The 16,341-nt window shown below is 37.2% G+C and overlaps 1 protein-coding gene across 1 annotated transcript in view; it reads right to left on the reverse strand.

The window, feature by feature from the left end:
* TMEM67 (transmembrane protein 67) overlaps window positions 1–16,341 on the reverse strand; it is a 58,386-nt gene that overhangs the window by 20,245 nt on the left and 21,800 nt on the right. Inside the window, exons 7-16 of the mRNA XM_003782565.3 lie at window positions 15,347–15,409; window positions 12,997–13,151; window positions 12,775–12,883; window positions 11,973–12,059; window positions 11,329–11,394; window positions 9,529–9,685; window positions 8,902–9,025; window positions 7,555–7,660; window positions 3,220–3,276; window positions 1,460–1,558 (exon numbers count right to left, since the gene is read on the reverse strand). Of these exons, the coding sequence (XP_003782613.1) occupies window positions 1,460–1,558; window positions 3,220–3,276; window positions 7,555–7,660; window positions 8,902–9,025; window positions 9,529–9,685; window positions 11,329–11,394; window positions 11,973–12,059; window positions 12,775–12,883; window positions 12,997–13,151; window positions 15,347–15,409 (1,023 nt within the window). The remainder of the gene's footprint in view (window positions 1–1,459; window positions 1,559–3,219; window positions 3,277–7,554; window positions 7,661–8,901; window positions 9,026–9,528; window positions 9,686–11,328; window positions 11,395–11,972; window positions 12,060–12,774; window positions 12,884–12,996; window positions 13,152–15,346; window positions 15,410–16,341) is intronic.

Below are 16,341 nucleotides of genomic sequence, written 5' to 3' on the forward strand. Positions count from 1 at the left end.
AAAAAAAAAAAAAAAATGTATGTCTCCTCACTAAAATATAAGTTCTTGACCCACAAGGTCCTTTACAACATAAAACAAAATTAACTTTTTAGCCTCTTCTGCTAGCTCCAGCCACTTACTCACTGATGAACCACTCTCCATTTTCATCTCCAATACTCTATGGAATAAAATGGGCATTGTTTTATCAAATATTCTTCCTTTCCTCTGTTTGGCAAACTCTCATGAGGCTCTGGGGGCACAGACCATGTCTATCTTTCCTCATTATCACATCTCCCAGTGTCTGGTAGAGTGCCAGGCACTTAGACAGTACGTCCTCAGGGATTACTGTGGAATGAATAGATAATCCAGCTTAAAGTACACTTCTCTGGGAAGGCTTTCTTGACTATTCTAAATCATAAGTCAAGTCCCCCTGATCTGGGGGGGAGATCAATTTCTTGATCTCCTCTGGCTTTGGAATCAGAAGATAACCCTGGTTAAACAAGTTTCTATGTAGACTTTCTTATGCTCTTTATCAAAAAATGAAATGCCTGTTACAGAAATGCTGCAAAAATTAAATGAGTACAAAATTTAACCCCTACTTCAATTTCATCATGTGTAAAAAGGGAATAATAATAATACCTAACTTTATAGAGCTATTGTGAGGATTAAATGAATTACATACACAGAAAGTATGTATACTTAAAAAAGTGCTTGGGATATAGTAAATGTACAATAAATGTTGGATAAAAAATAAAAACAAAAAATTGTTTAAAAATTAAATGAGAAGCAAAATTATAAAGTTAATAGAATTAAAATGTGCAATATCTTTGCGATCTTGAGAGAGGGAAGGTTTTCCTAAACAAGATCCTAAAAGCACATAGCATAACATGAAAAACCAAATTCAGATGTGACAATAGCAAAATTAAAAGTTTCTGTTAAACTAAAGACCACATGGATAAAAATAACAGATGAATCATACATTTCAACACATCAGAAATGACAAAGGGATAAACATTTTTAAAATACAAAAAAATTCCTTCAAATAAACAAGAAAAACTAGAACCCTGACAGAAAAAATAGGAAAGGGCTATAGTAAATAGGCAGTTCACAGAGGGGGAAATCCAAATAATTAAAAAATATATGAAGAGAAAAAGTAAAATCAACAATGATATACTATATACAACACAAGATTGGCAGAAAAAAAATAGAAAGGTTGGAAAAATATCAAGTGTTGGCAAAGACATACAGAAACAGAGTGAAACAGAAACAGCACTGCTAGTGGAAGTGTAGACCGGCACACAACACTGTGGAAAGAAAATGAGGTGTGCAGACACCCTGTGACCCGCCAGTACCTATTCTAATTACATACCTCAGAAAAAGTCAAGGCAACCTTCTTACTCATCCTCTATTTGTATCTTATGAGAAGGATCCACAATAGTCAAAAGACAAAAATATTCTTTAAAAACTCCTGAGCTCATACCTGTAAATCAATCATGGGACTCCCAATGTGTCTCTTCCATCCTGCTGTCTTCAAAAGGGATGCCAGAACAGCTAGCCCACCCAAAACACCCAAAGCAATCTTTAAAAAAAGGAAAAGAATATTTAGAATTTATGTAATTTCTCTCATCGATATTCAAAACCACTGTAAATAGAAAGTAAGGTAGTGTTCAAAAACAACGGTGGAGGGGCATGTAGAAAGGACACAGGAGCCAAGCCAGAGGAACTTCAAGTGGCCAAATAAGGGCAATGTGAGCAAAAAAATAAACAGTAATGGATTATGATCACTAGAATGAAATAAATATTCATGGGTTCACATTGATTTAAATAAATAATTTAATAAATAAATTGCTGTGGGCAAAGAGAGAATCCTTCCTTACATTAGAGTTCAAGGTTTGGTGCCCAAAGATCAGTAGTTAGGGCACTGGCCACATACACCAAGGCTGGCAGGTTTGAACCCTGTCCGGGCTGCTAAACAACAAAGACAAATACAACAAAAAAATAGCCAGGTGCTGTGGCGGGTGCCTATAGTCCCAGCTACTTGGGAGGCTTAGGCAAGAGACTCGCGTAAGCCCAAAAGTTTGAGGTTGCTTGAGTGCGACGCTGTAGCACTCTACTGAGGGCAACATACTGAGACTCTGTCTTAGGGAAAACAAAACAAATAAACAAACAAAAAAAGTCTAGAGTGAGTGAGGGAAACAGGAAATCACCATAAGGCAAATATCAGAGTAATACTTTTGGCAGGCAAGAATCATCAATGCATGCTGAAATTAGAGGGCAAATGGCTGATGAAAAGCAGGATATCTGTATAATTTCAAAACATCTCTCCATGAGATACTTACTAATTACAAATGGAAAAATACAGGAGAGAACAATGTAGATACCATCTTAGCCATATGATAACAGTTAACATCAGGAGTAATAAGATATCCTGATATCATGTCCCTCCTGATATGATGCACATTGCTTCTGTGGTACCTCTGCCAAAACTACATGAACTCAATTTATTCATAAAAAATACCAGACAAGCATAAATTGAGAGTCAGAATAATTAACCAGTACTCTTTAAACGTGTCAGGGTTATGAAAGACAAAGGAAGACTGAGAAACTGTCACGGATTGGAAAACACTAAGACATGATAGATAAAAGCAATATGGAATCTTGGACTGGGTCTTTTTTTTTTTTTTTTTTTTTTGAGACAGAGCCTCAAGCTATCCCCCTGGGCAGAATGCCATGGCATCACGCTCACAGCAACCTCCAACTCCTGGCTCAAGCAAGTCTCCTGCCTCAGCCTCCCAAGTAGCTGGGACTACAGGCGCCCGCCACAACGCCTGGCCATTTTTTGGTTGCAGCCATCATTGTTGTTTGGCAGGCCCGGGCTGGGGATTCGAACCCGCCACCTTAGGTATATGTGGCTGGCGCCTTAGCCGCTTGAGCCACAGGCGCCGAGCCTGGACTGGGTCTTGAAACAGAAAAAACAATAGTGAAAACTGTGAAACTAAAAAAAAAAAACAAACCTGTGAAACAAATAATATATAGATTAGTTAACAGAACTATAGCAATATTAAGTTTCTGATTATAATCATTATAGTAAGATTATATATATAGCATATTAACATTAAGGGAGGTTAAGGGAAGGGCACATGGCAAATCTATTTTGGCAACTTTCCTATACATCTGAAATTATCTTTTTTAATTAAAAAATACACCACAAATATTTTTAACAGGTTAAAATAAACTCACATCTGTCTGGACATGTGCTTCTCCTTGATTCATTTCATATTTGACTGAGAAAGAAACCTGTTATTTAAAAGAAAACAAATTAACCATACTGACATTGTACAACAGAAACTTACTTTTACTATAAAAATATATTTGCAGCTGGATTTTACCATAAATGCTATATTTTTAAACTATAAATATTACTAGAGTTTTTTTTTTAAGACAGACTCTCACTTCGTCAGCCTTGGTAGAGTACCATAGCATCATAGCTCATAGCAACCTCAAACTTTTGGGTTCAAAGTGATTCTTTTGCCTCAACCTCCCTAGTAGCTGGGACTATAGGCACCCACCACAATGCCCAGTTATTTTTTAGAGATAGGGTCTTGCTCTTACTCAGGTTGGTCTTGAACTCCTGAGCTCAGGCAATCCACCTACCTCAGCCTCCTAGAAGTGCTAGGATTACAGGTGTGAGCCACTGTGGCCAACAATATTACTAGCGTTGATTTTTACACATAAATAGATATTCCTTTTTTTGAGACAGAGTCTCAAGCTGCCACCCTGGGTAGAATACCATGCCATCACAGCCCACAGCAACCTCAAACTCCTGGGCTTAAGCGATTCTCTTGCCTCAGCTTCCCAAGCAGCTGGGAATACGGGCACCTGCCACACCACCTGGCTATTTTTTTGTTGTTGAAGTTGTCATTGTTGTTTTAGCTGGCCCAGGCCAGGTTTGAACTGCCAGCCGGTGTATGTGGCCGTTGCCCTACCCACTGAGCTATTGTGAATTACTCGTGCTGCTTTAAACATCTCTTTTAAACATATATTAAAAGAAGTGTTCATGTGGAGCTAAGTTCATTCAATTGCAGCTCAAGCCAAATTAACCATATTTCATTTTTCTATAGGTTACTGTAACTAAGGAAAAAGACTAAATTTATCTATTAAGAATTTAGGGGGTGGCGCCTGTGGCTCAAGGAGTAGGGTGCCAGTCCCATATACTGGAGGTGGTAGGTTCATACCCAGCCCTAGCCAAAAATTGCAACAACAACAACAAAAAAAGAAATACACTTGCAGCATTTTAATATACATTTTAAAAAAAAGAATTTAGGGCTAGGCATGGTGGCTCATGTCTATAATCTGAGAACTTTGGAGGCCAAGGCAAGAGAATTACCTGAGGCCAGGAGTTCAAGACCAACCTGAGCAACAAACCAAGACCACATCTCTATAAAAAATTTAAGAGAGTCAGGCATAGTGGCTCATGCTAATAATCTCAGTAGGCAGGGAAACCAGAGTGGGAGGATTGCTTGAGGTCAGGAATTTGAGCAAGACCAAAACCCTGTCTCTACTAAAAATAGAAAAAAATTAGTCAGATGTGGCAGCTGTGCGTCTGTAGTCCCAGCTACTCAGGAGGTTGAAGCAGGAGAAGAGCTTGAGCCCAGGAATTTGAGACTGCAGTGAGCTATGATGTGGCACTGCCCCCCAGCCTAGACAACAGAGCAAGACCCTTCTCTAATTAAGTAAATAAATAAAAAAGGGATTCCTCCCACCTCCCGCTAAATAAACATACCCTAATACATACCCTGACTAGGTAGATTAATCAAAAAGTCTGAAGAAAAATCTTAGAACTATTACTATTTTCAGAGACAAGAGAAAGAAGAACCAGTAAAGGGTCAGTGAAGGAGACTGTGAGAGGTAGGAGAGCAAGATACTGAAGTCTTACCCTGTTACAGAAGAGGTCATTACAAGATGGAGGAGGTTAAGAGTACAATGTCAAATGTTATATTAATGTCGAGGTAAAGAAATAAAGCCCCCGTATGTGGCATTCATTGCTGACCTTCATGAAAGATGTTATGAAAGAAATAAAATGGCAAGAGCCAGATTATAAATGATGAAAAAGTAAGTGCCTGGGAAATAAAGGAAAGAAATATGACAGCAAGCTGAGGACCTGGCAGGATTGAGTCAAAGTTTGTTTGGCTGAATGTTTTAGTTTGTTTTTAAGATGAGGCTACCTGAGAGTTTTTATAAATAAAGGAAAGGGACTAGCAGAGAAGCTAGCTGAATCAGGGGTTGGGGGCGAAAAAGGATTATTAGAGACAGTACTGCAAACAAGTTTAGGTAGAAGATTACCTTAGGAAGGGAGGAGAGAACCTTCCGTATTAGAAACATAAACAAGAAATAGGAAGAATAATGAAACACAGGAATTCTTTAGTAGTAGAGATCTGGTCAGGTGTGGTGGCTCATGTCTGTAATCTTAGCACTTTGGGAGGCTGAGACAGAAGGCCTGCTTCAGACCAGCGTGAGCAAGAGAAGAGGAAGATCCCATCTCTACAAAAAAATAGAAAAATTGGCTGGGCATGGTGGCATGCACCTATAGTCCCAGCTACCCAGGAGGCTGAAGATCTCTTCAGCTCAGGAGTTAAGAGGTTGCGGTGAGCTGTGATGATGCCACTGTACTCTTGCCTGGGTGCCAGAGTAAGACCATCTCAAAAGAAAAAAAGAAAAAAAGGAAATCTGAAGGAATCCCTATGGTCTTACTCATCTCAAGTAGGAAGCAAAATTATTTGCCATTGGTGAGAGAACAGAGCCTGCTTAAAACTGTTGTAAAATTTTTGCAACAGCTACCAAGAAAAATTAAGAAATGATGAAATAATTGTATTTTTTATACTTAGAATGAAAAGGACTTCATTGGTATAGTTTCATGACTGCCTCAATCCTCTTTCAATATGTTATTTTCCAATTTGTCAATACTTAGTTTGGGATATTTTAAACAAGAATAATATTAAAGAAAAGACCCAGAAGTGTTTTATATTAAAATAAATATACTGTTGGTTACCTATGAGTATCACTCCAGAAAGTTTTAAGCCAGGCAGTTTTTTTTAATTTTTATTCTCTTTTATGCCCTTATTATTATTATTATTTTTGGCTGGGGGCTGGGTTTGAACCCGCCACCTCCAGTATGGGGCCAGTGCCAGGCAGGTTTTTTGTTATCTTAACCATGTTTTTAGATTTTCTTCTCTTCCCATTACAGTATATAAAAACTCAGTCAAAAGAAACCAATTTTATCATCAGATTAGGTAATAAAAATGAGAATGGGAAATATTTAAGAGAAAAGTTGCACTATTTGCTTAATTTTGCAGGGATGTTTTATCTGACTGGAGAGGTTGAAAAGAGGAACTAAGCAAGTGTGGCTCAGTCCTTTCCAGGCTCTTTCTCTTTGGGACATACAAGGTCTCTCACTTCCATGTATAGGTCCTGCCTGGTATAAGAGGCCTTCACTTCTGTAGTTGTTTAACTGAGTTAGGGAAGAAGAAACCTATTTGTCTGCAGGTCAAAACCATGTTATCTAGGTCATTTTAGCACCACTAGTTATAAAGCTGATAATTTTAATATCTTTCTGCCTGTTGAAGTATATCTCTATCAAGTAGGCTATAGATTGGTGAGCACACATACACCCACTATAAAGTTTGAGTTCCCAGTTTAATTGGGCATAGGGACGAAATCTTAACAGAAGCAAGGTAGCCCAAAAGGACAAGAACAGATACTGAGATATGATCCTGGCTGAAGAAACTAGAAAATAAAAATTCAGAGAAATAAAATAGTGGAAATTAAAAACCATTGGTGAGTTTGAAGGTAAGGAACGCTTATCCCCTACTTCTCATGTTTTCAGAGAAGGAGGAGAACATACATTTACTCTCTAGGAGGAAAAAGTACAGAAGGATTACTACTGGTTTTAATAGCCAACCCTCTCTGGCTCGGCGCCTGTGGCTCAAGTGGCTAAGATGCCAGCCACATACACCTAAGGTGGCGGGTTCGAATTCAGCCCGGGCCGCCAAGCAACGATAGCTGCAACCAAAAAAAATAGCCAGGTGCTATTGTGGGTGCCTGTGATCCCAGCAACTTGGGAGGCAGAGGCAGGAGATTCACTTGAGCCCAGGAGGTGGAGGTTGCTGTGAGCTATGCCACGGCACTCTACCCAGGGGGACAGCTTGAGGCTCTGTCTCAAAAAAAAAAATAGCCAACCCTCTTTCCTTTACCCTTCCTCAAAGCAGGGATGTTTTGGGATCCCAGATATGATCCTGGGATATGTACATCTCAGCATCTCCCAGGATCCCTAATCAGGATGCTCAATTGCTGGTGATGTTTCTACTAAAAAATTTTATTCATTCTTTTTTTTTTATACGCAGAATCCATGGGAACTCACCTCTTACTGTTATTAGTAAACAAATTAAGACTTAATTATATGAAGAGAAAGATTTATTTGAAACTTTAATAAAAGATTATCTTTTGACCATAATATAAACTGCATCAGTATTATGAAGTATGTACATACATAAGCCTACTGATTAGCAAAGAACTCACCTCTACAGACTGGCTGTTGGGATCCTTGATATCAATGTCACGGTAGGTAAGAGTGATTAAGGGAGTGTAGATGTTTCCATTTTTCGTGTTAGGTACAAGGTTGATGCTATTTAAAAGAAAATATATTTAAAGTGATAAGTATAGCTAAGTCCTTAAACATACATTGAATTTACCACCTCTTTTAAATTTAATATGAATTACCTTGATAATTAGTAACAGCTAGGGAAAGTTAAACATAATCTAATGATAACAATACAAACTAACTTCAGCAGTTAAAGCCTTAAAAGTAAAATATACCCTCTGAGACAAATTAGAAACTCTTTTGATCCAGGTCCTATAAAGTTTACAAGTGAAATAACTGAAGCACCTAAACCATCTCTGAGTAACAATCAAAAGTGCAGTGCTGCATGAAGCTTAAAGAAAGGCAGACAAAATCCTGATTTTCAAAAGAGAAATATAGACTACCATCTTCCTCTGGCAATTCATATTTATGGAAGATAGTGAAGTACATTTTGCCAAAATCAACATATTAGTACTGTATCATTTGTGGACTCAAAAAGAAAAATGCTAATCACCTGGAGCCAGTCTGAGGAGGTTCACTTTCATTTTTACTAAGGATACCACATTAGCAGATTGAGGGGATACTAAAAACACAGTACATCTGGATTTCTATAAGGTATATGACAAAAAGTTTCTGCACTGCCTACTTCATAAGATTATGAGAATCAAAATGAAATAATAGTGAAAAATGTGTATTTAAGTGGTTCAAAGCATCAAACTAATATAAGATAATGGTGTTGATCTGCATCAGTTTTTTCGAGGTGCCCATCATAAAATATTAAGAGTGGGAAAGTCAGTTACGATCTTAGAGATCCCACTCTGGAAAAGCACAATACTGGGCAGCGCCTGTGGCTCAAGGAGAAGGGCGCCAGCCCCATGTACTGGAGGTGGCGGGTTCAAACTCAGCCCCAACTGGAAAAAAAAAGAGAGAAGCACAAATACTACCCTAGAGGAAGGATCACAGTTAAGGGTATCATAGGAAGAGGAAGTACTGATTAATCTGGGTAAACCTAGAACAAAAGCTACCAAAGGAAATAAGAACAGGGGAGAGGCCGTTCCCTATACCTCTCAACCCATTCTAATGCAGCAGGTCTGGACCAGGGCCTACAATGTGAATTTTGACCAAATTCCTCACACTCTTCTGATATAATTCTCCCCTTGGCCCTTCACTTTATTGTTCTATGTCAAACTACATAAATAACTAAGAAAAAATTCAGTGGTCCTTTATAGTTTTCATTTGATAATTACTGGCAAATACTTTTTAAGTGTCATTAGACATTTGTTTACCTTAATGATATTTGGGTAGCAATCCGGATTACTTTTGGCTGACTTCCTAAGTCATTTTCCCGTCCGCTTACTGTATCCACTAAGAAAATACGACGAGTCAGAAGCCACATGCCAGAGCCAGCATCTTTTATAATAAAAGAAAATATAAGATGGCATTAAAAAATATGCTCACATTGTTCAAAACAGCTCTCAAGTTTATGGAACAAATTTAAAACACAAAATTAATTATTTTTGGTAGGATGGCTACAAAAAACTACCGCTGTAACTCCTGGGCTCAAGCAATCTTTCTACCTCAGCCTCCTAAGTAGCAAGGACTACAGGTACCATGCCTGGCTAATTTTATTTTTTTGTGGAGGACTCACTATGTTGCCTAGGCTGGTCTCAAATTCCTATGCTGGGCGGGATCCACCACACCTGGTCTAATTTCTTAACAATATGCCTGTCAGACAAAATTAGTAAAAATTTCTGAGTATACTAGCAATTTACTGTTTTACTTTTTGACATGTTGTAAAAATCACATAAGAACGAATTCATGACCTTATAATCAATAACTCTTTTAATTATCATGTGGTTGACTTGTTTATTAATTTCAGCTCAGAGAAAGGATGATATGTATGGATATCTTACCTTGGTTCACAAATCTTTTATTGTGTTGAAGATTTAGGTTTAACACGGGCACAGCCCAAATATATTGGTGTTGGTTTTCATCAGTATATTCAAGGTACACATCATAAAATATAGGAGTGGGATAGTCAGTTAAGATCTTAGAAATAGGAATCTTACACTGGAAAATAAAAATAAAAGTATCACAATTTAAAATTCGAAAAAACTTAATAAAGTTTTTTATTTGTGCAAAATAAAAATATCTTTGCTTAATTTACAAGCATTTCCATGTGACTTTCAAAATATAAATGCTGCAAATATGATTCTTTCATAAGGGTCAAAAAAACCTTACAACTAACTAACTGCTTTTTTCTTGACCTACAACTTGGATGTAGAAGGTATGACTTCATTCCAACATTAAGTGCACATCAGTGAAAAAATTTAGAATCTACTGTACTATGGAATAAAGTCTCAATTCTTTCTCTTGATGTACAGTGACGTCTATGATCTGGCTTCCCTTAACGGAGCCAGGCTTATCACCCAGTGCTCCTTACCAGTTTGGTGGTCCATTCATACTAACCTGCTTGTAGTTCCTAAACACACCATGCTTTTCTATGTTGCTCTGGCATTGCAAATGTGGTTTCTGCCTTATATTACCTTTCCCACAGTGTTTTCCTGTCAAATACATACTCATTATGCAACCCCAAGTGTCTCTGTGTAAAGGTTTTCTATACTTTCCCAGGAGCTTGTACATTGTAAATACTTGTAGAATAACACTTCATATTCTTTCTAATTCTTTGTCTATATAGTTGTTTTTCCTAGTGGGCTAGGCAGTACTTGAGAGGCAGCCAGGTTTAGTAGAATAACCATAGGTTTAAACCTAATAGAACATTGGCTCCACAATTAATTTGACACACAACTTTTAGTAGATTACCTAATCTTACCGGGCACAATTTTCTCATCTATGAAGCACAGAAGTTATGTATCTCACATAGTTATTTTATGATCAAATGGGATAAACAATGATAAAAAGCTGAGTAGCAAGTATTTAACAAGTGTTGATTCTCTTGGTTCATGTTAGATACACAATAACATTTTTAAAAAAGTAACATATAAGTCATTTCTGACAAGTAAATTCACATTCATGTTAAAAAATTTGGAAAATATATAAAAGAAAACAAAAATTGTCTCAAATCCCACCTTCCAGATATAACTACTGTTAAAAATGTTTGTTGCCATCCAATCTGTTTTCTGTAATGACATTTTTTACTGAGGTTTTATTCATTGGTGTGTGTAATATATACATTTTTCTCAAGAAGCATTTTTACAGACTACTGAATGGCTTTCAAATATTTAGTGGCTCATAATATTCCTTTGTACCATAATGAATTTCAAATGAGTTGCCAAAGTAGAGGTCAGAGCAAGGAGGAGAGAGGAAAGTAGGAAGGGGGAAAGAAAGGAAGCATTTTACTTGTTATTGGGGGATGGAATGAGTAGGGAGTAACATTATTATTCAAACAAAATTAAAGTAGTATTTTTATTTTATTCCAAAATATACAGAAGTAGGCATTATATTTTAAGACCTATGAACCTAGAAATAGATAAACAATTATCCACGAAAATCTAACATTTTAAGATTCTAAGATAAGAAGATATCCTTTTTATGCTAATTAAAAATTCTGTGCCCCATTAAATTGTATTAATTAATGAGATTATTCATTACTATTAAAAATATCTCCAATTTCAAATAGTATCCCAATTATTGCTCATGTGATATTTTAGAAAAACAAAGCTAAAATAGAGACTAATATAGTCCAAACTTACATTTTGTTGATAAGTGGTTCCAAAAGAATAAGCAGCATTTAGCCTTGTCTCTGTGTCTGGACAAAGCTATAGCAAAAGAAAACAACTGATAAATACCTCTCACAAATGTTTTCTTTGCTTTTAGTCAAGAGTTCTCAAATTCCAATGTGGGATATATGTTCTACACAATATCTACTTAATGTATCAGGACATAAAAAGTTAAGGGAGCATCTTTATTATAAAGTTATAACTTAAAACAGCATTGTTTTTTTTTTTTCTTTTTCTCTTTTTTTTAGAGACAGACTCTCACTTTGTCACCCTTGGTATGACACAGCTCACAGCAACCTCCAGCTCTTGGGTGATTCTCTTGCCTCAGCCTCCTGAGTGGCCGGGACACAATGCCCGGCTATTTTTTGTTGTTGTGGTTGCAGTTTGGCTGGAGCCGGCTTTGAACCCACCACCCTCAGTATATGGGGCCAGTGCCCTACTCACTGAGCCACAGGAGCCTCCCTAAAACAGTAGTTTTAAGAAATTCCAATTAAAGCATCAGAAAAAAATCAGCTGTAGCATGTAACTGATGCTTTATTCAAGCAACTTTTCCTCTTATGTTTGCCTCAGGCAAAAATAAGGCTCATTACTAATTCCTCAGGTAGAATCATGTTTACCTGTAAAACACCTCCTTCTAATGTTTGCCACTTGAGAAAATTGCCTCTTATATCATAGGAAGCAGCAACAAACTTCAATTTTGTATTCTGAATAAAGAAAACAAAAATAAAATAATTTGTCTAATACTCTGAAAGTAGTATATAATATTCTATAAAGAAATTTTCACTGTTGACTGATCCTTTCTTTTTCATTGCTGACTGATCTTTTTTATTGAAAAACTAAATTTGAGTATCTTTATTTTGAAGCTTAATTAATCTATTTCTATGATTAAATATACCTTAAAAAGCTAGACTCATTTTCTGCATGAAAAGTATTATTTTAGAATTGAGAGGCATTAGTGACAGACAACCTCCTTTCAAACCTGTTAAATGGTGTGGGGGGCGGGGAGAATAATCTTACTTCTTCATTCTGTAACGGAAGGTCAGAAAGGCAGAGGTGGGATTTTTGGACCTGTGAAGTGCTGGGCTGTGTCATGGAGCCCCAATTAATATTTGCAAGCACCTCTCTCAAATACAGAAATTCTGAAGGACAGAGATCTCTTTGTATTTGGTAAAGAAAACTACTCTTCCCACCCACACTAATACTACTTGCTGCCATAACCACATAATCCAGAGGTATCCATATACTCAAGTAAAACAGCTAAACTCTACACTGTTTAGTTCCTGTAAACAGCTAATATTTATGTTTAGTTAAATAACTAGATTTATAAAAACCTAATAAAGAACTGTAACTAGTAATTTATTACCTTTTAAAGTTGTAAATCAAAATGTAATTATCCTCTAATGGTATGGATACTTGTACCTGGTTTTCTCCTTTAAAACTGAAATTTGTAGAAAAAGGGATAGCACTGAGTACTTGAGGTGCTAATCCTAGCTGGTCTCCATAAAATAGCCATGGAAGATTCTGTCTCCTATAAACAATTACAATTGTTTTAATAATGGAAAAGAAATATTTATTATATTTATGAATATAATTGCACCGAATTCAGTCAAAACGATATTTCAATAATCAAAAAATCCTTACCAAAATGAAATAGAATGAACAGTGCTCAGTGAAGCTGTATTTTCAAAGATAAACTGAAACAGTCGACATGCATCACATGTGGCAGAATCATAAGAATTCATGTTCATCACACACATATTTCCAAGAGCCTGGCAAGATGTCAGATTGGCATACACCTACAAACGAACATCGGCAAAGAAATGTAACATGGACCTGAACAGTCTAAGCAAAAGTTGGTTAAAAATTGTATTTTATTTTTATTTTACCTAATCTACTGATCCTTTTTTATTCTTTCACTTTTTATTTTTTGCTAGAGAAAAAAAAAACATTTCTTATAGCTTAAATCAAAAAGAAACTTTCCATATGGGAAGAGAAATTAGAACTTTTTCTTTTTTTTTTGAGATGGGAGCCTCAAGTTGTCCCCCTGGGTAGAGTGCCATGGCATCACAGCTCACAGCAACCTCCAACTTCTGGGCTCAAGCTAGTCTCCTGCCTCAGCCTCCCAAGAGTAGCTGGGACCACAGGCACCCGCCACAATGCCCAGCTATTTTTTGGTTGCAGCCGGTTGTTGTTTGGCGGCCCGGGCTGGATTTGAACCCGCCACCTTGGGTGTATGTGTCTGGCGCCTTAGCCACTTGAGCTACAGGCGCCGAGCCAGGGCATTTTAATTATATATTTTCTGCTAAAATATAAAGATAAGCAATTGAAAGAACTAAGTAAAAATTAGCATGACATTTAGAACAACTATTAAGCATGACATTTAAAAAAACTATTGGGCGGCACCTGTGGCTCAAGGAGTAGGGCGCCACTGGCCCAATATACTGGAGGTGGTGGGTTCAAACCCGGCCCTGGCCAAAAACTACAAAAAGAAAAAAAAACTATTAAGTAGAATATTTATATTTGAAAGAATAATCTTACACATATACATCTAATCTATTTTGTTTGACTTAAGTAACCTGCTTTAGGAATAACAAGATCATTTGGTGAGTTTGCCTCTCAACCTTCCTTCTCAATTTTCCCTATAGGAAAAGGTAATTGCATTTTTATACTTACTCATGTCAAAAATTTTGGAGTGAATATTTTTCACTCCTTGTCATATCTAACTCATCAATGAATCCTGTTGGCTTGATCTTCAAAGTAAAGCCAGGAGTCAAACCTTTCTCATTTCCATGGTACCACTCTTGTTTGAAGTTCTGCTATCTCTCAATTAGGTTGCTCCAGTACTCTCTAAATGGTTTCCCTGCTTATGCTGTTACCCCCCCCCCCAAATCTATTCTTCATGCTACAGCAACTCTTCTAAAACCTGAATTTCTATCATGTCTTCCTTTGCAAAACATCCTTCCACTTCCCTCAGGGTAAGTCCCAGGTCCTCACCATAGCCACTCCCTACATTCCTGACCACTCTTCACCTCCAGTGTTCCTGCTCACTCTGCTCTATCCTCCTTCTGTTTCTTTTTTTTTTTTTTTTTTACATATATATATATTTATTTATTAAATCATAAAGAGGTAGATCATGTATAAAGAGCCAGTGAACTCCTGCCGTGGGACCTTTGTTCCTCCGGTCTCTGCTTAGAACACTCTTCCCGTAGGTATTTAAATGGCTCACTCTAACTTCTTTCAGGTCTTTGCTCACAAATATCACCTTCTCAGAGATGCCTATCTTGACCACGCTATATAAAATAGTATCCCCTGGCCAGGTATGGTGACTCACATCTGTAATCCTAACACTCCAGGAGGCCAAGACAGGGGGATTGCTTGAGCTCAGGAGTTTGAGACCAGCCTGAGGAAGAGTGAGATCCTGTCTCTACTAAAAATATAAAAATTAGCTGGGCTCAGGAGTCTCAGCTCACTTGAGCCCAGAAATTTGAGGCTGCTGAGAGCTGTGACGCCATGGAACTCTAACCTGGGGCAACAACTTTCTGTCTCAAAAAGAAAAAAATAAATACAATACAATAGTATCCCCCACCCCTCTATCTTCTTTATTCCAAATTATGTGCCTTCATAGCCCTTAGCTATGAAGCTGACATTTACTCAGACTATAAATCCATGAGGGATTTTTTTTTTCTTTTTCTGAAATATCTAATCTATCTGGACCTGGTACATTGTAGGTTATCAATAAACATTTGCTAAATGACAATTAGTTTCCCCTAACACTCAATTTCAGCTAAAAAACCTTGAAGACCTTCAATTTATATATACTGAATAACATTTTCTTTCAGTATTCTCTTTCAATCCACTGGAAAGTGTTTATTCTTATAGAATATGACAAAAGAGATATATCCACCTAGAAAGAAAACTTTTATTATCCGTGTAAAACAATGATACAATTCTTCAAAATGAAATGAATTATTTTTAAAAAATTCAAACTTACCCGACATGCAACTGCTGATGATTGCAAATACTTTGCAAACCACTCTGAAGTTAAAGGCATGCCCTGCAAAAAAAAAAAAAAAGATGAATTTTAGTTTTTTTTTTTTTTGAGACAGAGTGTCACTATGTGACCCTCAGTAGAGTGCCATGGCATCACAGCTCACAGCAATCTCCAACTCTTGGTCTTAAGCGATTCTCCTGTCTCAGACTCCCAAGTAGGTGGGACTACAGCGCCCACCACAACAACCAGCTTTTTTTTTTGTTGCAGTTGTTTAGTTGGCCCAGGCCAGGTTCGAACCACCCTCGGTGTATGTAGCTGGCACCATAACCACTGTGCTACAGGTGATGAGCTGAATTTTAATTTAAGTCCAAATGAAGATTACCTAACCCCACAATGTTAGGAAGACCTTAATATGTGCATTATTGAATAGGAATGTCAAACGTTACTTTCTCAAGGTTACTAGAAAAATAGATTCTAACAGGAATATAAAAATTAGTTCTAACCAATGTCAATAGGACATTACAAATAGGACTACATTACAAAATAATGACACTTAGGCAAAAGATACAAGCAGACAAGTTGTACCCATAATCTCAAAATACTGTATGCCTATTTCACTAATACCAAAAATAAAGTGCCAAAAAAAAGAAAAGAAAAATAATCAATTCTGACTTAGCATTGAGTGGTTAACATCTGCTAATTTAGGATTATTGTAAATATTAAAGTGGCAAGTAATAAAAAAAAATTGGGGAATGACTTCAAATCTCCAAGCTAGTACTTCTCAAAGGAGGACACCGAAATCGCCTATGGAACTTTTAAGAAACAGAACTCAGGCTCAGCGCCTATAGCTCAACCGACTAAGGTGCAGGCCACATACACCTAAGGTGGCGGGTTCGAATCCCTAGCCCGGACCCGCCAAAACAACAATGACGGCTGCAACCAAAAAGTAGCCGGGCGTTGTGGCAGGCGCCTGTGGTCCCAGCTACTTGGGAGGC

The sequence above is a fragment of the Otolemur garnettii genome, unplaced genomic scaffold (assembly GCF_000181295.1).
Source record: "Otolemur garnettii isolate 467f Iridium unplaced genomic scaffold, OtoGar3 scaffold00004, whole genome shotgun sequence".
NCBI classification, from domain to species: domain Eukaryota; kingdom Metazoa; phylum Chordata; class Mammalia; order Primates; family Galagidae; genus Otolemur; species Otolemur garnettii.